The sequence below is a fragment of the Sesamum indicum genome, linkage group LG1 (genome assembly GCF_026168435.1).
Source record: "Sesamum indicum cultivar Baizhima isolate 11 linkage group LG1, ASM2616843v1, whole genome shotgun sequence".
NCBI classification, from domain to species: Eukaryota; Viridiplantae; Streptophyta; class Magnoliopsida; order Lamiales; family Pedaliaceae; genus Sesamum; species Sesamum indicum.
In genome coordinates, this window is record NC_142657.1 from 11,972,542 (window position 1) to 11,994,463 (window position 21,922).

The 21,922-nt window shown below is 34.6% G+C and overlaps 2 protein-coding genes across 2 annotated transcripts; both read left to right on the forward strand.

Annotated features, from left to right (window-relative positions):
- The first annotated feature begins 9,745 nt into the window (after window positions 1-9,745).
- On the forward strand, window positions 9,746-18,365 carry LOC105158130 (general transcription and DNA repair factor IIH helicase/translocase subunit XPB1). Its single transcript, XM_011074768.3, has 20 exons — window positions 9,746-9,890; window positions 10,071-10,111; window positions 10,205-10,277; window positions 10,394-10,556; window positions 11,683-11,905; window positions 11,991-12,047; window positions 12,182-12,325; window positions 13,068-13,148; window positions 13,302-13,389; window positions 14,255-14,592; window positions 14,682-14,757; window positions 14,859-15,052; window positions 15,311-15,474; window positions 15,565-15,637; window positions 16,239-16,352; window positions 16,949-17,029; window positions 17,113-17,172; window positions 17,348-17,431; window positions 17,541-17,683; window positions 18,005-18,365. Exons 1-20 carry the CDS (start codon window positions 9,884-9,886, stop codon window positions 18,093-18,095), a joined length of 2,295 nt encoding a protein of 764 aa, XP_011073070.1. The 5' UTR covers window positions 9,746-9,883; the 3' UTR covers window positions 18,096-18,365.
- A 1,075-nt stretch (window positions 18,366-19,440) lies between these two features.
- Window positions 19,441-21,678, forward strand: LOC148789463 (uncharacterized). Its single transcript, XM_088883141.1, has 5 exons — window positions 19,441-19,655; window positions 20,022-20,275; window positions 20,362-20,522; window positions 20,604-21,023; window positions 21,088-21,678. Exons 1-5 carry the CDS (start codon window positions 19,441-19,443, stop codon window positions 21,676-21,678), a joined length of 1,641 nt encoding a protein of 546 aa, XP_088739267.1.
- The last annotated feature ends 244 nt before the right edge of the window (window positions 21,679-21,922 follow it).

Genomic DNA, 21,922 nt, shown 5'->3' on the forward strand with positions numbered 1-21,922 from the left:
GGGCCTTTGCTTGGGTTAACTACTTTTGTTCATATCAAAGACGTTTGTATGGTGCAGTGATGTTATTTTGAGAAAGATTGTACCAATTTTATGCTAGAATGGTTCAGAAAATGAAAACTTCTCCCAAATTGAACAACAATAAATAACAATAGACTAAAAAAAATTATAAAGCAAACAACAATAAACTATAAAGATAAGAAAATGAACTAAAAAAAATAAAAATAAACTTTAAATACTAACCTTTGTGCAAAGAAAATCACAACCAAGGCAAATTCAATGCAAGGCAACGAAAATTGCAGAATTGATACCAGGGCGTTTCAAATAGCATAATTAATACCATGTAAATTGTTTATTTCACAAAGTTAGTACTTATGTTAATTTTGAATGAAAAAAATCACGTGCAGAGCATATAAGCGTTAAGGGTTGATTTTTGGTGCCCAAACGCCACATGAAATGCACTTGTGTAGGTAGAGTTAACGAAAGAGACGTCTTTGCCATTTGTATGACATTAAAGCATTGTTTATTTAGTCAGGCCCAATCAAAAAATTGAAATGCTGATTTTTAAAGTCAAATTCATTGAATTTATTGATATTAATAAAAAATATTGAATGAAAATTAATTTTTAACTTTTATTGACTTGTTACTGATTTATTGTTGGTCAAACAATTTTTTTCCCACTAAACTATCCTTGTAATGGTGAAGATATACCTCCTCATAAGTATTAATGCATAAAGACGTATGAGGGTAATTTGATCATAAAAAAATTATTTAACCTGCAATAAAATAAGTAATAAGTCAATATGGGGTAAATATAGATTTTTTTTTTCTGATATTTTTGTTAATATCAACAAATTCGATGAATTTTGACCAAATGAGGGACTTATTTGTTAAATAAAAAAAAAATCTTAAGGGTGCTAGATGTAATTTCCAAAATCACAGGGAGTTTATGTGTAATTACATCAAACCTCAAGAGAGGGGAGTGTAATTATCCCTTATTATTATTGTTGCTGTTATCTTTAGATTAATAATCCGAGACTAACCAAATCGTAACATAAGTTTATAAGTAATACAATAAATTGCATACTATGTTTTTTGGTATATACTCACAAATATATACAAAAAATTATAAGTTAATTGTTAGAACTTGTTAATTCAGAAGAAATATAAGAGACAACAAAATGGATATTGAAATCTAACATAAAATCTATATGCGTATATTAAATAATTATTTAAAAAAATATTAAAACTTAATATATTATTGATTGAGTTTGTTTTGTATAGAGATTAAATATACAAATAATTAAAATACTGTAATGTATTATTATCTAAAATGAAAATATATGATATTAATTAATAATTATAATATATGATTATTCATGCATCACATGGACATACTTAATAAGAATTCTAATATTAAAAATATTAAAAATGAGGAATATGATATACCTCAGAATTTGGATTTATTAAACAGATGGACAATTCCAAAAGTTGAACCGAGATTAATATATCAATTAGGAACTTTTGAAAAATTAGGATTAAAACAGGTAGTAAAAACTACTGAAGAATCTATCTCATTAGATAATGACGAAATGATAATAAGATTATTATCTGAAAAGGACATTAGTCATTACAGACAAACACATAAATTTCTACATATAGGACTTGTACAAATTGCATTTAAACCTTTGACTTTAGAAGGTTTACCGGAAAGCTTTATTGCAGCTTTAAGAGATGGTAGAAATTTAAATTGGAAACAATCCCTTATGGGCATAATACAATCTAGTCTGGCACATGGACCAGTATATTTTAATGTATATTCAAATTTACAATTATCTTTATCCGATATTAATATATTAGATGCCTTAACATTAAATGTTAAAACTCATGGTTATGATTATATGCCTGGAACAGAAGTAATATGTATCTGTTATAGAATATATTATAAGCCTTTATTTACATTAAATCCACAATGTAAAAGGATTGATAAGTCAAGAAATGAAACTATATTAATTGAGACTAATTTCAGTAATTCAAGTATTACTACAAGAAGACCTATTAAATGGGATGAAATAACTTTTCCAGAAAACTGGATAATTGAACAAGCTGTACCTAAAAGGCCACAAATACAAGATCATAATAAAATTATAGATATTCTTCAAAATAACGAAGGAACTGTAAATATCAAATTTGAAATAAATTCTAAATCATTACTATTTCAGAAATGTAACTCAATGAGATCTTACATATCACCTATAGATTATAGGGTAGAATCTCCTATGCCTTCTAGAGCCTCTACTTCTCAAATAAGAGAAACAGAAATATTTACTCCTGTTACAGAAAAATTATATATCAATAGACAAAATATTGTAAGAGAAGCTAATAATCAAACTCAGGATAATAGTGAGTTAGAACCGACTATGTCAGAAATGGAGTTTAATATTTAATGGATTATAGTTCTATTATAGATTTTAGCCCTGGCTCTCCAGCCAGAAAAATTATTTCAGAAGAATTTAAAGACGCAGGTTATAGCCCATTTAGAGAATGGTTTTTTCAAAGCTTTGATAAGCAAGAAATGTTATATTTTCAAGATGAATTTTATAAGGCTTGCAAAGAAAAAAATGCTTTAATTCCTTTTGCGACATGGTTTATTGATACATATGTCAAAAACTATATTTCTGTTATAGAAAGAAATTATAGACTAGAATCAGGGAAAGTTTATCAAGGTCTTTACCCTCCACAACAATCTTTTCATATTGAAAAAAATGGAAAAATTCATAATTTTTCAGCCTTTTCTAAATTAATAGAAACAGACACCCTTACAGTAACCTGTAAGCATATTAATAATATGTTTGAACAACAAAATTATACAAATTTATTCCTTAATATTTTAGGAGAGCAAATACAATCAATTCATAATAAAATTGAAATGATTATTAAAGCTATAAATAATATACAACCGGTCATAATAGAAACAAAATCTGAGGAAAAAGAAGCATCTCCTAGCTTTCAGCCTCCTCCAGTGATATCTGATTTCAAAATAAGACCAATACATGAATTAGAAAAAATGCTTGAAGAAAAATTCAGTAAATTAAGTATAAAAACTCTTGATAAGGAGTTACAGTATGAATTGATAGAAAATACCAACCATAAACAAGTTTTTAAAAACCAAATCAATAAAATTACTAACAAATGGGCTGATAAACCTATTCAAAGTAAATTCTATTATAATAGACCAACACCTATGGATGTTTTACATGAAGAATATACTGATACAATAGATATTAGTTATTCAGGTAATAAGATTTATGAATGGAATATAGATGGATATTCTAATAAACAGATTTATAACACGGTACATAGAATGCTTATGTATTCCACTATTTGCAAAAATAGTAATAATTCAGATAAAACTATTGCAGCAATGATTGTTGCTGGATTCACTGGACAACTTAAAGGATGGTGGGATAATTATCTATCTCAACAAGATAAAGATAGTATTATCAATACTGTTAAACAAGAAAATAATAATTTAGTTGAAAATGCAGTTTATACACTTGCTGTTAATATTATTGAACACTTTACAGGAAGATTTAGTGATAATAGTGATACTATTAGAACTTTACTACAAAATCTAAGGTGTAAAACACTTTCAGACTTCAGATGGTATAAAGATACTTTCTTAAGTAGAGTAATGGAATTACCAGAATGTAATAATATACACTGGAAATCAAAATTTATTGATGGTTTACCTAGTCTATTTGCAGAAAGGATTAGGAAAAAATTAAGAAAAGACCAGATTAATATTCCATATGAAAGTTATACTTACGGAGCTCTAATAGATACTTGTATACAAGAAGGATTAGCTTTGTGTAATGAAATAAAGCTTAGTCAACAAATTAAAAAACAAAACCTTGATGAAAGGAAACAATTAGGACAATTTTGTCAACAATTTGGTTTAGAAAATCCTACTACTAGTAAGGACCATAAAATTAATAAGTCTTATAAGTCAAAACATAGAAAATATTCTCAAAAGCATATAGAGAAAAAGAATAAAAGAAAAGAAGAAAAATCTCAAAGAAAACCGAAATATTCGAAATATAAAAATAGATATTGTAAGATTTGCAAGAAATTAGGTCATACTGCAAAATACTGTTGGACTAAAAAGAAGATTAATAATCTTGAAATATCAGATGATATAAAAAATATAATAATACAAACTTTACAAGAATCAGAATCTGAAAATACAGAAACAGAAATAATAAGTACATCTGAATCAGAAGAAGAAGAAATAGTAAATGTGTTAGAAAATGAAAATATTTCAGAATCAAGTTCAGAATGTGAACCTTGTAGCCTAGGACTAGCTTGTCCTAAAGAACTAAATAATATTAATAATAAAAATGATATTGAAAAATCGGAATTGTATAAAATACTCTCCCAATTCTCAGAAATGAATATTAATGTTCTTACTTCAAATCATGCTTTTGAATTATTAAAAGCGATTAAAAATCCGAAATTAAGAATGCAAATTATTGATGAGATTAATACTGAATCCAGTACTTCTACTTCTTATAATACAGAAGAAGACTTAAATGGAACAATTATAAACCCAAAGAGATCATACAATATGAATGAGGTAATGAACCAACTTAGAAGTAAATATCAATATAAAGAAGATAATATATCTCTTCAAAATTTATATAAAGAAATAAATAATCTAAAAGAAGAAATTAAAGTATTGAAAGATAAAAATACTATTCAGGAATCTAGAATTTCTGACTTAGAGAATATTTCTAGATTAGAAAGTAAATCTCAGAATGATAATAAACTAAAAATAGATGAGCATAATATTTTCTCTGAAAATTTTTTATCAACCATAGAAATGGTTATATCCCAAAAATGGTATATAAAAATATCTCTTTTGATTGATAATCATTATACAAAATCATTTACAGCTCTTGTTGATAGTGGTGCTGATTTGAATGTTATTCAGGAAGGATTAATACCAACTAGATATTTTTATAAAACTAGTCATACTTTATGGCATGCTGGAGATGATAAACTCCAAATACAGTATAAAATTCCTAAAGCTTTTGTCTGCATTGATAATAAATGTATTTCTCAAAGTTTTATTCTTGCTAAGAATATAACTAACCAAGTAATACTTGGGACTCCATTCTTACATAACATTTATCCAATAAAAAAGATTGATAGTAAAGGAATTATAGGAACTTTCCAGAATGATGATATATTTCTTGAATTTATTGTTGAACCATTTAGTAAAATGTTGCATAATATTTATGATAATATTAAAGCAAAACAAAATCAAATTAATTTCTTAAAACAAGAAATAAACATTATAACAATCGAAGAGCAATTGAAGAATCCTAAATTATAGGATAAAATTAGTTTATTAAAAAATCAATTTTCTTTAGAAATTTGTAATGATCATCCTAATGCTTTTTGGGATAGAAAGAAACATATAGTTTCTTTACCTTATGAAGATTCTTTTGATGAAAAGAATATACCTACTAAGGCGAGACCTTGTCAAATGAATTCTGAATACTTAGAATTATGCAAAAAAGAAATTGAATCCCTTCTACAAAAAGGATTAATAAGTCCTTCTCAATCTTCATGGTCATGTACTGCTTTTTATGTTAATAAACATTCTGAAATTGAAAGAGGTATTCCAAGATTAGTTATAAATTATAAACCACTTAATAAAGCATTAAAATGGATTAGGCATCCTATTCCTAATAAAAAAGATCTACTTGATAGACTTTATGATAGTTTAGTATTTTTTAAATTTGACTTAAAATCAGGATATTGGCAAATACAAATTAATAAATCTGATAGATATAAAACTGCATTTAATGTTCCTATTGGACATTATGAATGGAATGTTATGCCATTTGGTTTGAAAAATGCTCCTTCTGAATTCCAGAAGATTATGAATGATATTTTTACTCCTTATAGTACTTTTATAATAGTATATATTGATGATATACTAGTCTATTCAAAAACAAATGAAATGCATTTTAAACATTTAAATATATTTAAACGTTTAATTATACAAAATGGTTTAGTAATCTCTAAGTCAAAGATGGAATTATTCCAAACAAGAATAAGATTTCTAGGTCATATCATTGAAAAAGAAAGTATTATTCCTATTAATAGAAGTATTGACTTTGCTGATAAATTTCCAAATGAAATAACTGATAAAACTCAATTACAAAGATTTTTAGGAAGTCTAAATTATATTGCTCCTTATTATAAAAATTTAATAGAAGATACGGCTATCTTATATGATAGACTGAAAAAGAATCCTAAGCCATGGACAATTGCTCATACAGAAGCTGTTAAAAGAATAAAATCTAAAGTTAAAACACTTCCTTGTTTAATGTTAAGTAATCCAGATTGGAAAAAGATCATAGAAACTGATGCATCTGATATAGGGTTTGGAGGAATATTAACCCAGATAAATCCTGAAACAAAACAAGTATATCTTGTTAGATTCCACTCAGGAAAATGGAATGATTCTCAGAAAAATTATGCAACTATAGCAAAAGAGATTCTAGCTATAGTCAAATGTGTTTTGAAATTTCAAGATGATTTATATAATCAAAAATTTGTGATTATGACAGACTGCAAAGCAGCCAAATTCATGTTTCAAAAAGATTTTAAACATGATGTTTCTAAACAAATGTTTGCAAGATGGCAAGCTCAATTAGCCCCATTTGATTTTGAAATATTTTATAAAAAAGGAGAAGATAATAGTCTTCCAGATTTCTTAACTCGAGAATATTTTAACAAATGACAGGCATGAACTCCCGAGGTCGGGGAACTTCCTCTTATAGAGGAAGAGGTGGTCGAGGCAAAATACCTGAGATTATATCTCAGAATGGAAAACAAAAGCTCATAGCTATGGATTTATCACAAGATCCTGAATACCAGGCATTCTTGGAATATAAGAAAGGTCAGCAATCTCAAACTGAAGGGAATGATAGTCCCTCGTATGCCAAAATAATTGGTGATGAAGAATCTGATAATATTGGATTTTCAAAAACCCAACATAAAGAAATTATATTTCTTTTGGAAGAAAAAGATTTAAAATGGAAAAATGATCCATGGGTTTTAATGCAAAGGTATTTGGATAATTCATCCTTACCAGCAAGGACTTATAAGTCCAGATATTTTTATGAACAAATACTTGTTCAAAATGGCTCATGTGAAATATCACATTTTACGAGCACAAATAAAGAAATTTATAATTTCAACAAAATGATTATCAAAAAGGTTATACCTTTGGAAGATTGGGGAATTTCTCCTATGAAAGATAAAGAAATTTTGATCAATAAATCAGCAGTAAAATATAATTACTGGGATTATTGTGATGCCTTTATGAAGGTATTAGACTATGAAAATGATAAGCACAAACATTCCTGGTTTATAAAAGTTTGTGCCAATGTTTATAACACTGATATCCCGCACTGGTTTATACACTGGTTCTACTATTTTGGTCCCACTCCAAATATTTTACCTGAGAAAATAAAATTCTTTTTTGATAAATGGGTGGATATTTCACCACAATTGATAAAGAAACAAGAAGCTAAATTGTTCATAGAGGGAATAGCCTCATGCTTCTTCTTCATTGAATTTTCAATACCATGGATCTGGAAATGGACGCCAGAAATTGGTCAGACAGAGGTTGGAATTCCTTGCTTATACAGAATATCCCATATTAAATTTTGGGATAAAATGATGAAAACTGATCCTAATACAAAGGAAATATTTGGAAAAGAGACAATGGATCTCCTCCAGACGAAAATTAGCGTCTATGAGAATCAAAAAGAAGATATTGCTACCCCATCTCCTTTCGATCATATCTCAAGGAAATTCAAAATGAAGTCAGAATTTCTGACTAAGTAGCAGATGGTTGCTGCATATGTGGAAGAGATGAAAAAGGACCTTATGGCACATTTTGGGGAGGATAATAAATCCACCAAGTCAGATTCAACCATGGCATCCGAATTCATGCAAGATGCTCAAGATCCAAATGATGTGGAATTTGAGGATATTTTTGAAGCCATCAAGGAAACCTTGGTAGAAAAAATTCATAAGAAGGATATGGAAGAATCTTCCTCAAACCAGGCAAGAACTGGGAGAAAATCTGATTAAAGAAGGTATCAATGCATGATTATCAGTGTCAAATGACGCATTAATAAGCAATTAATAAGATGACGTAATCAATGACGTCAAAACAGACAAGAGGCCGGGAATCTCGGCTTTTCTACTATTCATTTTTGACTTTTAGTTCAATTATTATTGTAACTGTAGCACTTTTTCCAGAAATATCAGTCTTATACTGTGTAATACGCGGTTTCTACTGTAGGGCTAGATCCCTGTAGAATAGGATCCCCTGTATACTATAAATACAGGTGTTTAGAGTGTTAAGGGCAGAACTTTGGAAGAAACCTCTCTTTTGTTTTCTCTCTTCTGCTCATGTGTTGAGCAATCTTTTCTCATTGTAAATCTATATATTGAAATAAAAGAAGTTTGCTACATAAGGACTACTGTAAGTTTTACTCGCTTTATTTTAATTTCTGTATTTTATTTATTATCTTATTTTATTGTTCATGGATAGCCTTATAGGCTAACCTATTCATGTGTTGATTCCTAACTGTTAATTACACTAGCATGAATTTGGCATCATGAATAATTAGGACTCATCAAATTTATAGGTTGGATAATAATAACTGGCCTTGGCATAAAAATTATGTTCTAAATATATGGCTCCTGGTAAGACCCCGGTCATAGCCGTGTTGAAGGCGTTTTTAGGGGCAGTTTGGAGTATTATATTTGGATATAAATTTTATGAAAGGTTGCCGGTTATTCATTATCTTGTAAAATTATCCTATCCCTGCCTGATGATCCTGGTTGTAATGAAATTAATAATTATAATATATGATTAATTTTAAGTATAAAGTTGATATAGTATTGAATGCAGAGTTAAACATATAAAAACTTTAAAAATTAAAAAAATAGAAAAAAAAAGGCTCATAGGTTCATGAGCAGAACATTTTGAGCTTGAGAGCCTAAAAAATTGAGCCAGCTCACTGCCACCCTACTACTGTCAACTAAATAGGTCATTTCGTCAGTAAAAATTCACAGAATTTGATGATATTAACAAAAAAATCGAATAAAAATCTATATTTATAATCGATTGACTTATTGATATATTACTGATTCAATAAATATTTTTACGATCAAATTATCATTTATATCTTCATACATTAATGCATGTGAGAAGGTTAATATTTACCGTTATAAGGATAGTTTAGTTACAAAATACTTGTTTGACTTAAAAAAATAAGTAATAAATCAATCGATGTATATATTAATTTTTGTTAATATCAATAAATTTATTAATTCAAATGAAAGGACCTACTTATTACATAAAGTAAATACAAAAAATAATAAATGTAATTTTTTGAATAATATATTTAAGTATATTTATACAAATCTAAAAAAGAAATTGTAATTATCCCAATCTTATGAGTTATACCCGACTTACCGGATCGGATACCCAAACATTTTTTAGTATACATACAGGAACATTCAGAAGGAACCAGATTGGTGAGGACAGGTCCGAACACCATGATCCGAGATCCGCTCCGAAACTCAGTTATTGTTAATGGGTCGGGTTGGACCCGATCATCTAGCATCTAGACTGGTGTAGGCGCCTAGGCGGTGCCGCTTGGGGCATTTTCTCTCTCCTCTCTCCTCTCTCCTCTCTCCTCTCTCCTTCTCTGTATATATAAAGGCTGAAGGGGTAACAGTCCAACACATTTTTCGCGGTACTTAGCTCAAAACCTACTCACGAAACATGAACGGTATTTCTGCTGGAACAACTGTCATCAAGTCGAATTTAGCAAACTAACTGCATATTATGACTGTAGTTTTCACGCAAACACGACACGCACACACACTTAGTGATACTGATTACTGAGATTGATTGGGAAACTTTAAACGTTGATACGCATAATTTGATATGAATTTGCTTTGAATTTCAGGCGACAAAGGTCGGCCCAGCAAAAAGTTCAAGTTCTCGAAGGTTCTTACGGTTTTCTACTGCTAGTTTTACTTCCCGGAAGTTGTTTTTATTGAAATTTAGGAGAATTTATTGTTTTATGGTATCGAAGTGCAGGAGGAGTATAGGGCTTCAGCTGTCGAGGATGACTCTCATTTCATGGAGGATTTGGATGATGATCTACGCGATGGTACTAATAAAACATACTGTAGTTTCAGTACAGGCATTTCCATGTTGTTCTATCTCCTGAATTACCGTAATTTGGATGCTGTGAATTGATTGCATTATTTTGGTTCGTTCTTTTAGGTGAAGGGAAAAAGAGGGATTTCTCCAAGTTGGAACTCAAACCCGACCATGCGAATCGGCCTCTCTGGGCTTGCGCGGATGGTCGGATATTCCTTGAGACGTTCTCCCCATTGTATAAACAGGCCTATGATTTCCTCATTGCAATTGCTGAACCCGTTTGCAGGTATAATCTTGGGGCACTTTGGTACAGTTATGCGCTTATGCGTGGTTTTTAAATTATGAAAGCTTGTAGTTAATGGTGATAGCAAGATAAGGATGCACGTGGACTAGCAAACTGCTTTAGCTGCTTTATCACATTTATGCACTATATAAAATACCGAGATCGGTTAATCAAAATTTCGGTAAGCCATTTCGAACACTGAAGCGATCCACTTGGTAAAAACCAAACTTTTCAGTTCGATTCAATTTGTCCCGTTTTAACCAAAAATTTAAAAAGAATAATATAATGATAATTTGTTAGTTGTAAATTATTTGTTAATAATTGATTATAATAAATTAACTATGTATTAATTGTAAATTTGTTATTTTTTGTTACAAATACATGTAACATTTATATATTATTTTTTTACTATATTGATATATTTATAATGTAATATATACTTTTCAAAGTTTGGTATTCGGTTCGTTAACTAGCACAAAATATCGAAGCCGAACCGAATACCGGAATTTAAAAAAAAAAAAAAAACCGAATTTCCCATTTAGTTGTTTTTTGGTTGGTTAGCCGGAATTGCGCACTCCTAACTATAAAGCTGATGCATCAGTTTGTCAGAAAGGATACAACTAATGACGCTAGACAATTTATCTCATAATGTGGAAGCAAACATTTCAAGTCTCCAAAGACTATCAAAATTATCTTAAGTATAACTAGACACGTTTTCTCTTCAACATGAAATTTTTGCTTGTGGTGCATATCATCTCTGGGAAGTATGTTATCTCGTAGAATGCTAACTTCAGATTGACATTTCAAAGCACATTATTAGACTTCCAAGCTTTAACTTAATCAATATTATGGTTGAATGTCAATTTTTTTTTGAATCCATATCCACCAATTACATTTAGTTGATTCCGCACATATTCTGTAGAATTTTGAAAATTCGACTACGTGGTTGATGGAAAAGAGACAGAAAAGGGCTAAACTCTCTTGACCTGCCTGGATTAGACATAATTTCCACAGCAAAATAAACAACATTTAATCATAGTCTTAATCTTTTCCTCCTATGCATTTTTTAGCTTTTTCTTTTGTGTGCTTAACTATTACTAGAATGGTTTTATGTTCTATTATTCATCAGGCCAGAGTCTATGCACGAGTACAACTTGACCCCACATTCTTTATACGCTGCGGTATCAGTGGGACTTGAAACAGAGACCATTATTTCTGTTTTGAATAAACTATCAAAGACCAAGCTTCCAAAAGAGATGATTGATTTCATACACAGTTCTACAGCTAATTATGGCAAAGTGAAGCTTGTGCTCAAGAAGAATAGATACTTTGTGGAGTCCCCATTTCCTGAGGCAAGATATTTTTATCTTGTCTATTCTTGTAGTGGAAAACACTTGGTTGCTACAGATAGATTATTGAACTTATGATTATTTTCAGGTTTTAAATAGGTTGCTTAAAGATGAAGTCATAGGACGAGCTAGAATATCTTCTGAGGTACATACTTAGTGAGATTTCTTCAGTATAATAAGCATCTTCTAGTTGATTAAGTTTTGCAAGTCAGAGAATAAAATTTTTCCTACATGTTTCTATGACAACTCAAAATCAGAACGCTTCTATTGCTGTTTTAGGGAATTCATGGAAGTGATGGGTTTACAGTTGGCAAATCAGCCGGTGAAATAGAAGGGGCTCATGATGAACTGCTAAATGAAGCCGAGTTGGCAGCTGCAGCTGAAGAAAAAGAAACTCATTCTTTTGAAATTGACCCTGCTCAGGTAGGTTGGTGCATGTCTCTTAGGTTGGACTGTGGTAGCCTGATAATGAGCATCTCTAAGATTTCTATTGCTTCTAATTCATGTTTCATCTGGCAGCTGTTGTTAGGTGATTTATCATATATTGCACTGTTTCTCTTATTTCATGGTCCAGTATAATTTTTTTTGATGCCCGTATAGTGGGTGTGCTTGTATTACAAGCTTTTCATGGAAATATAGTGAACTATTTATCTAGGTTAGTTATGTAGGTTATCTGTAGGAAATCATAATAAATGGAGTTACTTTTTGGCAAACAATTGCAATCGTCTTTTGTTGTGTGGATGGTACTTATTGAAATTGACAGCACCTCCTTAGGGTTGGGAAACAACTTAGCAAACTTTTGCTTGTACCTTTTGTGAAGGAAGTCTAGTTACCTTCTTTATGTCGATAATGCAAGCATATGCATGTTTCTAAAATATTATAGCAGGTACAGGTAATTTCAGTGAGGAGCTGAACACAGTACTCTTGTTCCTGATATACATGATTAAGACTTCTGGTAGAACTGCAGAATAATCGTCGCCCTAGTTTCTTTGGTGAATTTCTAATAATGCTTCTTGAATCTGATTGGAAATATCATTGTCTGTTTTTGTCATTCCATTTTATCAATGGATCAGTTTTATTTAGTAAATGTGACAAGAGTTTGGATGACATCATTGCCTCCAAATTGAATGATTTCATTGCATTAACAGTTTATCTACTTTCACAGGTCGAGAATGTAAAGCAACGTTGTTTGCCTAATGGTCTAAATTATCCCATGTTGGAGGAGTATGACTTTAGAAACGATACTGTGAGTACCTCCATTTTCTTCCCACAATCAGAACTTACGGTGAAGATGGAGCCTGACTTCAGAAATTCCAGCTGGAGAAGCTCCACCTATGATTCATGTAGTACTGAACAGCTGGTTATCCGAAAGCTCCATTGATGATGGTGGGTATTGCAGGTTAATCCTGATCTCGAGGTGGAATTGAAGCCTCATGCACAACCACGGCCTTATCAAGAAAAGAGTCTGAGTAAGATGTTTGGAAACGGTAAGGCCCTCCTGTCCCACACTGTTCCCATTTCATTGTCTGTATTTACAATGTAGTACATTTGTGTGCCATCACTTAATTTACATGCACATCCAATCATAAAGTTCAGGCTTGTAACTGACAAGTCCTTTGGGAGAGTGCTGATACCGTGGAGGAAAATAAATGCCAGTTTGACATTTGTGCTAGTAGATATTTACTTTCTGAGATTGTTATAGGAGATTGCGATGTCTTCGTACCATGGGTGTATTATACACATTTATACAATCTATGCAAGTGGATTTTCTTTTATTCAGTTTGGAATCCATAAGAATAGATTAGAACTTTTTGCCTTCACTTAGCACCTAGTTTTTGGACCTATGGGATTTTTCATGTAGTTTTTCTGCTTCTCCCACTCTAATAGGCTATGTACCCTGCCCCTTTCTTCATTCTTTCCTTTTCTTCTATGGGTCGTGTTGTTATGTGTTGCCGAGGAAGGATTGAGGACTAGGTAGTGAAGACATTTGCCCCAACATCACCTTGCTTCCTGATCTTTCCTGGGTCATGGCACTTTATCATCCCAACTTCACATAGAGTTCTTTTAATGCATCCACATATATTTTCCGCTTTTCTTTTTTTTTTTTTGGGGGGTGGATATAATTTTTGTTATTGGGTGGTCTATGTTGAACTGCTGGAGGTGTAATTATGGATGGAGGTTTGTAATCTATGCCTCAAAGAGATATAGACCTGTCCATGAATGTCTTCAGCAGCAATAAGTTATATTAGTTTATGGAAGCAGTTAGTTTCCGTTTCCTGCTTTCTGCTGTCTTATATGACAGTTCACATAGGATCTTTTATGTTGCTGCTAATTCAAAATTCTGTCATTTAGGGAGAGCACGTTCTGGAATCATTGTGCTACCATGTGGTGCCGGAAAGTCTTTGGTTGGCGTTTCTGCAGCTTGCAGAATAAGAAAGAGTTGTCTTTGTTTGGCTACAAATGCTGTATCCGTAGATCAATGGGCTTTCCAGTTCAAGTTATGGTCAACCATTAAAGAGGAACAAATCTGTCGTTTCACATCAGATAGCAAAGAGAGATTCCGTGGCAATGCTGGGGTAGTGGTGACAACATATAATATGATTGCATTTGGTGGAAAACGTTCTGAGGAAGCTGAAAAGATCATCGAAGAAATAAGAAACCGTGAGTGGGGGTTGCTTCTCATGGATGAGGTAACATCATTTTTGTAAATGGCTGAAAGTTTTATCCTTGTATTGCATACAGATACAGTGCTGATGCATAATTTCTATTTTTCTTTCAGGTGCACGTGGTCCCAGCTCACATGTTCAGGAAGGTCATCAGTCTTACAAAATCTCACTGTAAACTTGGGCTTACTGGTACGTCTTCAACAAGGTTATAAAAATAGATTTAAATATATCCTTCAGGTATATCTGCTGCCAGATCATGGACCAGTTTGTTGACCAACTGAAATTTGCAGCAACCCTTGTGAGAGAGGATGAAAGGATTACAGATTTGAACTTCCTTATTGGTCCGAAGTTGTATGAAGCGAATTGGTTGGATTTAGTGAAAGGAGGATTCATTGCGAACGTTCAATGTGCAGAAGTCTGGTGTCCAATGACAAAAGAATTCTTTGCTGAATATCTGAAGAAGGAAAATTCGAAGAAGAAACAGGTTAATTTTGTCAAGGACAATATATTGTTCCCTTTGTCCTCTCTTATATGATGATAGTCATTCTTGCAAATTTATGTTTTTGTATCTCTTTTCAGAGAAGATTTGATTTCTTTATGTCATAGAATCTTATTGAGATATTTTTATTTATAGCTTGTGAGACTGTGTTACCTGGTAACATAGATTTCTTCTTATGGAAGATTCTTTTGTTCGCCCCTTGAACTCTGCCGCTCCTGACACTTGTTTTCTGTCTACCCCTAGGCTCTTTATGTAATGAATCCTAATAAATTCAGGGCCTGTGAGTTCCTCATCCGGTTCCATGAACAACAGCGGGGTGATAAGATAATAGTGTTTGCCGATAATCTTTTTGCACTGACAGAGTATGCAATGAAGCTTCGGAAACCTATGATTTATGGTGCCACCAGGTTTGTGTGTTTTTGTTATTGTGTGAGATTCGATGTACTGATGCTATTTGAATCAGATGTTATAAACTGGACTCATTCCTTAATTTGCAGCCATCCTGAGAGAACCAAAATTCTTGAAGCATTCAAAACCAGTCGAGATGTGAACACCATTTTCCTTTCAAAGGTATGGTACACATTATTTGTAAGCATAACTCCGTTGCCTGGAAGCCTGTGTAATCAATTTTGCTTTTTATGGTGGCATTATGGCTGTATGTGCAATTGTGGTGGATAGTTAAGGATTATTGTTCATGATGTTCACTGGCAACATCATCATACATGATTGGTTCTGTTTTGATGTTGAGTCAAAAATTCCTACCTTATAATGGATTTCAGTTTCTTGGAATTTTGTCTGTGGAACCAATGATAGACAGGCCTTGGATAAGCATTATGACCTGAATTACAAGCCAAGACATGTGACACCAATGATGTAGCCTTGATTTACATAACCAAGTACTGATACATATGTGTAAACAGCACCAGCCAGATCATGTTACTGTAGGTGTCTCATGCTTGCAGCTGACTCATGTGATGGAGTATGCACTGGATATTGGTCACTGATTGTATGAAATATGAATCTTTGTTTGCATTATCAAATCATTTTATGTAGGATGCAGTATAAAGCTTTGGCAATGTTATTGGATTAGGACCATTGACTTTTGTGTTCTGTGTTCCTCTCGAAGTGTATAATGGTTCTAGGAAGGTAATTGCTCGCAATTTGTTTACAGGTGGGTGATAATTCTATAGATATTCCTGAGGCAAATGTGATAATTCAGATTTCATCACATGCTGGTTCAAGGCGACAAGAGGCTCAACGACTTGGGCGTATTCTCAGGGCTAAGGTACATTCTTTGATTGTATATACCCTGCGAACTTAATATCATCATTTCTGTATGTTATTCGAAAAGAGTGATCCCAATATGAAACTTGGACATCCATGTTCATGTTCATGTTCCCATTTCTATTCTCCATTTCTTATGTTAAAAAAACATTAGCTGGTTCTTCGGCCAAAAGAAGCTAAAACCCCTATATACTTCAAGTTGCCGTCTCGTGGTTAAATTCTCATCTACCCAGTTTGTTAGCCGGATATTCCTTAGGCATGGCATATAACTACGTTATAGTGATTTGAATTAAACACCTTACCATTGGAAATAGGTGTCAACCCTGAAAGTGTGCGGCTTATTCAGTTTCTGTGTCTTGACATGGTTTTGTATATTCTGTTGTTGTGAAACTCTCAATTTTCACTTGTATTCTCTATGGATTTACTTTTAAACTCCAGAGTAGTGTTTTTAGCTTTTCACTTTTGCTTGTCTGCCTTGTTGGTTTACTACTATCAGTTAAATATATATCATCCTTTTACATGAAAATAATTCTTCACATCAGATTTGGTTTTTAGTCGGGAAGAGTTACTCTTACTCTCACTGTTCTTGGTTGTCAGGGAAAGCCTCAGGATAGGGTGGCAGGAGGGAAGGAAGAGTACAACGCATTTTTCTACTCTCTTGTGTCCACCGACACTCAGGTTTAGTTGGTCTTCTAACGTCTAGATCCTGTTGCTTTGTGTCTCTGTTCAGTCCATGGTGATTTTCTGCTTATTTGATGCAGGAGATGTATTATTCAACCAAAAGGCAGCAGTTTTTGATTGATCAAGGATATAGTTTTAAGGTACAATGATATTTGCTTTTTGTATTGCTTGCCCGTTACAGTGAATTATCTGTTTCTCTTGAAAGCCTCTCTTTTTCAATGATTTCTCATGCAATTGTACATCTTCAGTAATAACTCATGAAGGTTTGGACATGATTCCAGTATTGTTCTTTTGACTGTTGAAACTGGTTTCCAGGTAATCACGAGCTTGCCGCCTCCTGATTCAGGACCTGAGTTGAGTTATTATCGCCTTGAAGATCAGCTCGCACTTCTCGCAAAGGTTTATTGGCTTATTTTGTAGCTTGAGATGTTAGTCACTTTCGGCCTAATTAGAAGAGAAAAATTTGGTAATGAAATGCTAATATACTCCTCATCTTATTCTCTAAAAGGTGCTAAGCGCGGGAGATGATGCAGTTGGCTTGGAGCAGCTAGAAGAAGATGCTGATGACATTGCACTTCAAAAAGCCCGTCGTTCGGCCGGATCAATGAGCGCAATGTCCGGAGCCAAGGGAATGGTTTACATGGAATATAGGTACAAATCCTCCATTATCCATTAGCTCTCTGCTAATATTTTCTGTGTATGGGTAGAATCAGTTCAAGAGATCTGGACATGGTATAAGCTCAACTTGAGTTTTCAGACTGCATGGAAGATATTGATTTTGGTCAAAGATCACTATTATAACACCATATTTGAACACGATATGTATTTTTTTAGGTTCCCGATTTTGGTAAAGCTCTCTGCTAATATTTTTTCAGTTTTCAGTCTTCCTGCTCCTACTTATTGGATACTATCACTTGTGGTTTGTCAATTGTCTGCATGTTGGTGTGACCGCGTCTCGTATCTTTGTTGCAGTACTGGGCATAAAAAGCTACAGGGCCAGACAAAGAGCAAGACGAAGGACCCATCTAAGAGACATCACTTATTCAAGAAACGTTTTGGCTGATCAATACAATGCATGTGTTCGTCCGCCTGGTGAAATGGAAAAAGAGCAAGCGGACGAGTTTAGTATAGGAAAGCTTCGAGATCATAGTTACAGCAACTAATGATCAGTGTGTACATAGAGATGCTTTGGTATTGGACATGTTAATCATGAAGTGCACTAAGTAAAGTTTGTGACGAAGATTATGTGGATGCAAAGAGTTAAATGCGTGTAGAGAGTTGAAAATTTGCCCCTTTTGCATAAATTTTGCGGAAAGGAAAAGTGTTGTTGGAACTCTTTTTGTTAAGCTTCAAAGTCAAACATTAGGTGCAACTGAAGGAGGGAAAACGTTCATTGAATATTTATGAAGTCGGCAATCAATACCAATATAGAGGTTGAATGCACAACAGCAATTAGCAGAGTCTGTGCCGTCAGCTGCCGACAGATCCAAGTGCAGCCCAGTTTTAGGTGTCACCTCATTTGGTATTTGGTAAAAGACGCCAGAGTCATCCGAAACCTAAGATGCACTAGGTGAACTCACTCTCTCTCTCTCTCTCTATATATATATTGATCCGACTGAGATCGCGGGTCGCGCTGTATGTCGTCCCCTTCAGCTCCGACGGATCCTTTATAACCTGACAACAGGAACAAACCTCACCAAGCCGGAGTAGATACCGGCGTAGATGCTCCGACGCTCAAGTCAGTATTGGGGATTCTCTCCAATAAAAAATATAAGTTCTAAATATTGTGAAAAGTGAAATAGAAAAACAGACCAACCTTTTTTTCTCCCTTCCTTCTTCTCTTTATATTGATCCTTTTTCGTGTCCTCTGCACGATCCTTATGCCCGCTTCCACGACCGGTCATCTCGCTATCGTGGCCCACCTTTTGCGGGTATAAGATTGCCCTTAACTGTCTTTAAGATTAGTCCACGTAAAAGAATAGGTTTAATCCCTATTTTTATGCCTTTATCTCTATCCTTCATACTGAGGGTATATTAGTCTTTTGTTATCTCCCTTCATCATTACTCCCCCACTTTTTGAAGTGTCGTCACTTCAAGAAGTTGAACAGCTCTGTCCGACGGCTCGCTTGACGTTCTTGGTATCCTTGCGATTGTCCACGTGTCTCTTATCGAGCTGTGCCTCGATTTACGTTCTCCAAAGGGACAGCTGTTGTATACTGATTGGGTAACGGTCATCTCTTCACTGCCTTCCCAAATATATATATACAGAGCCGTTTCAAATTGTTCTCTCCCTTCCGCTTTTTACTCGAGTACTGTTGCTGCGAAGCGTTACATCTTCGAGTGTTTTTCTTCCTCTAGCTGGCTGTCCCTTCTTCAACTCTTCTTCTTCCCCGAGTCCTCCAGGTACCATGTCTTCCTCTAATACCTCTAACATAGGTTCTAATTCTGCTGATATCTCTTCGTCCGCTCCTTCCAACATGCTTCTTAGGGATTTAGTTCCTCCTAGGCGCAGACCCCGTTCTAACCGTACTAGCAACCCAAATTTAAGTAGGGCTCCTGCTCCCGAGAATCCCCAAACTGTCTTACAGCCTACTCCCTGGGCCGAGATAATTAGCACTGTGAGGTTACAAATACAGAAGATAAAAGAAAAATTCTTCATTCCTTCTAACTATGAGATAATAATTCCTTTGTCATCCGATCGCATGTACCGGCCTCCCCCAGGGTTTTGTTCTTTTTCTCTGCAACACTTTGAGGCAGGATTACGTTTTCCCTTACCCCCTAGCGTAGCCCTAATCCTTCGCCGCTTGAATCTATGCCCTATGCAATTATCCCCCAACTCCATACGCCACATTATTCTGTTCATCATTATTATGCGTGTACATAGGTTTGAACCAAGCTTCGAAAATTTTTGGTCGTTATATTCTTTCACGACCTCAGTACGATCTGGAGATAATGGTTTCTTCTACTTAACCTCCCGAAAGGAATGTAGGTTCTTAGACCCCCTTACATCCAACGTTGGTCCCTGGAAATCCCATTTTATCTTTGTTAGACCCCCCCCTGGTCGCGAATGGCCTTTCTCTTTAGACTGGAAGGTAGATAAACCTACCCCTCTTACTGAAGGTGAGGATTTAGATGGGGATCAGATAAGCAGCATTACTTCCTACCGGTATAATCCCAAGAAGATTCTAGTCGAAGAGATACTTTGGCTCGCCCATCTAACTCCTGCCCCTCTCCAGGTGGAGGGTACCTTAGGTGATCCGATTTCCTATTCCTTCTTCTTATTTTATCCTACGATATTTAACTGGACTCTCCTTTTTCCCTCTTTGCAGTTTCCATGGTAAGTCAAGCTCGTATTAACAAGCGTCTTCGAGCTCAGATTCAGGCTCGGTCTCAAGCCCAAGCTGCTATGAAAATTGCCTCTTCCCAACCTGTGGCAGCCGCTTCCTCAACACCAGATACTACTACACCTCCTTGTCAGATTCCCATCGAAGTAGGTAGTGAAGAAACTCAGGCACGCAACCTCCTTCCCCCTAATCATCCTGCCGCTTAGTCTCCTAGCTGGAGATTACAGGATCATGCCCCAAATGATGGAGATTTTGCTGAGTCCTCCCGAAAGAGGAAGTCCCGCGGCAAATCACCCTTCCGTCCCAACCTCCTAGGGCCTACTCAATCTCAATCTGGTGGAGGATTACCTTCGGATGGGACCGGGTCAGAGATCAGGCGGAACATGGATGTACTACGAGGTCTCACAGATTATTGGAGGACTGCTCGATCAGAGCTTCGAGGCCCCGATCATCCTGTGGCCCAAATGGAAGGGGATAAATGGATCCCTGATTGGCAAATCTCTCCTAACAGCTCAGTATTTCGAACTCGCTCAGGCCAAGATTCCTGGGAGCTGTATGATGCTAACTGCCTTCTTCTCGATCAGGCCGCTCTTTTGCAAACCTCATTCACCCGAATGGAAGAACATTGTGCCCACTCACTTGTCCAGGTATCTTATTTCACACTTATTATTTTTGCTTGTCCTTGAATTTCTCTAACTGTTTGCTGTTTAGGCGTCCAACTTTGTACGAGGTCTCAGTCTGAAGTGTGCTGGTTTTCGCCACAATCAAATGGCAGCGGACCGTACAATCCGTGATTTGAGGGCCCAACTTGCTCGTTTTACCTCCAAGGAAGAAGAATGGTCGAGATCGATGTCGACCCAGGAGGCTCGAATCAAAGAACTTGAAGCGCAAGTGGTCTCTGAGGCTTCCAAAGCAGCTGCCGAAGGAGAAAAACGAGGTTTTGAAGCGGGTCATGCGGCAGGGAAGATCGTGGGTGTTGCTGAAGGTCGCGAGATCTATTTGAAGTCAGAGGAGTTTACACAACAAATTCGAGGAATTCGCCTCCAAGGTGTCCGGGATTTTTTAAAGACCCCCACCTTTGACTCTGCTGTGGAAATTAAAGCTGCCGACTACCTACTACAAGGTTTTGATCGCTGCAAGTCCCAGATTTCTCACCTTCAAGGATTTGCTCCCAACTTTGATACATCTCGCCTCAATCCCAGTTTGGATGCTAATCTTCATCCTTTACCTGAGGAGGATGATACACCCTCCCCTGAAAATGATGAATTTTCTGTTCTTATGGATGAAATTGAAAACATGTAACTTCCTTTACTGCCTTTTCTTGGGACTGTTCAAGGTATCGATATTTTGATCTTTTTCAGATACAATTTAACGCGATCGATTTGCTATCTGTAAAAAGTTTGAGATAGACAGAGCTTTAAAATTGAAATGATCTTTCACAGATAAAGAAAGAAAAACCAACTTCAGTGACCTTTTTCAGGCCATGCCTTAACCTTTCACAGGTTATTATTTACATTAGTCTTTTTCAGACTAGACATTCGTAATC

Bases quoted from the DNA above. Each gene is read 5' to 3' on its own strand.
- LOC148789463 (XM_088883141.1), top strand. From the start codon at position 19,441: ATGTCTTCCTCTAATACCTCTAACATAGGTTCTAATTCTGCTGATATC. The intron at 19,656-20,021 runs GTTACAAATACA...AAAGGAATGTAG, and splicing joins GAGATAATTAGCACTGTGAG to GTTCTTAGACCCCCTTACAT. The intron at 20,276-20,361 runs GTACCTTAGGTG...CCCTCTTTGCAG, and splicing joins TGCCCCTCTCCAGGTGGAGG to TTTCCATGGTAAGTCAAGCT.
- LOC105158130 (XM_011074768.3), top strand. The intron at 13,149-13,301 runs GTGAGTACCTCC...TGGGTATTGCAG, and splicing joins ATGACTTTAGAAACGATACT to GTTAATCCTGATCTCGAGGT. The intron at 15,475-15,564 runs GTTTGTGTGTTT...CTTAATTTGCAG, and splicing joins ATGATTTATGGTGCCACCAG to CCATCCTGAGAGAACCAAAA.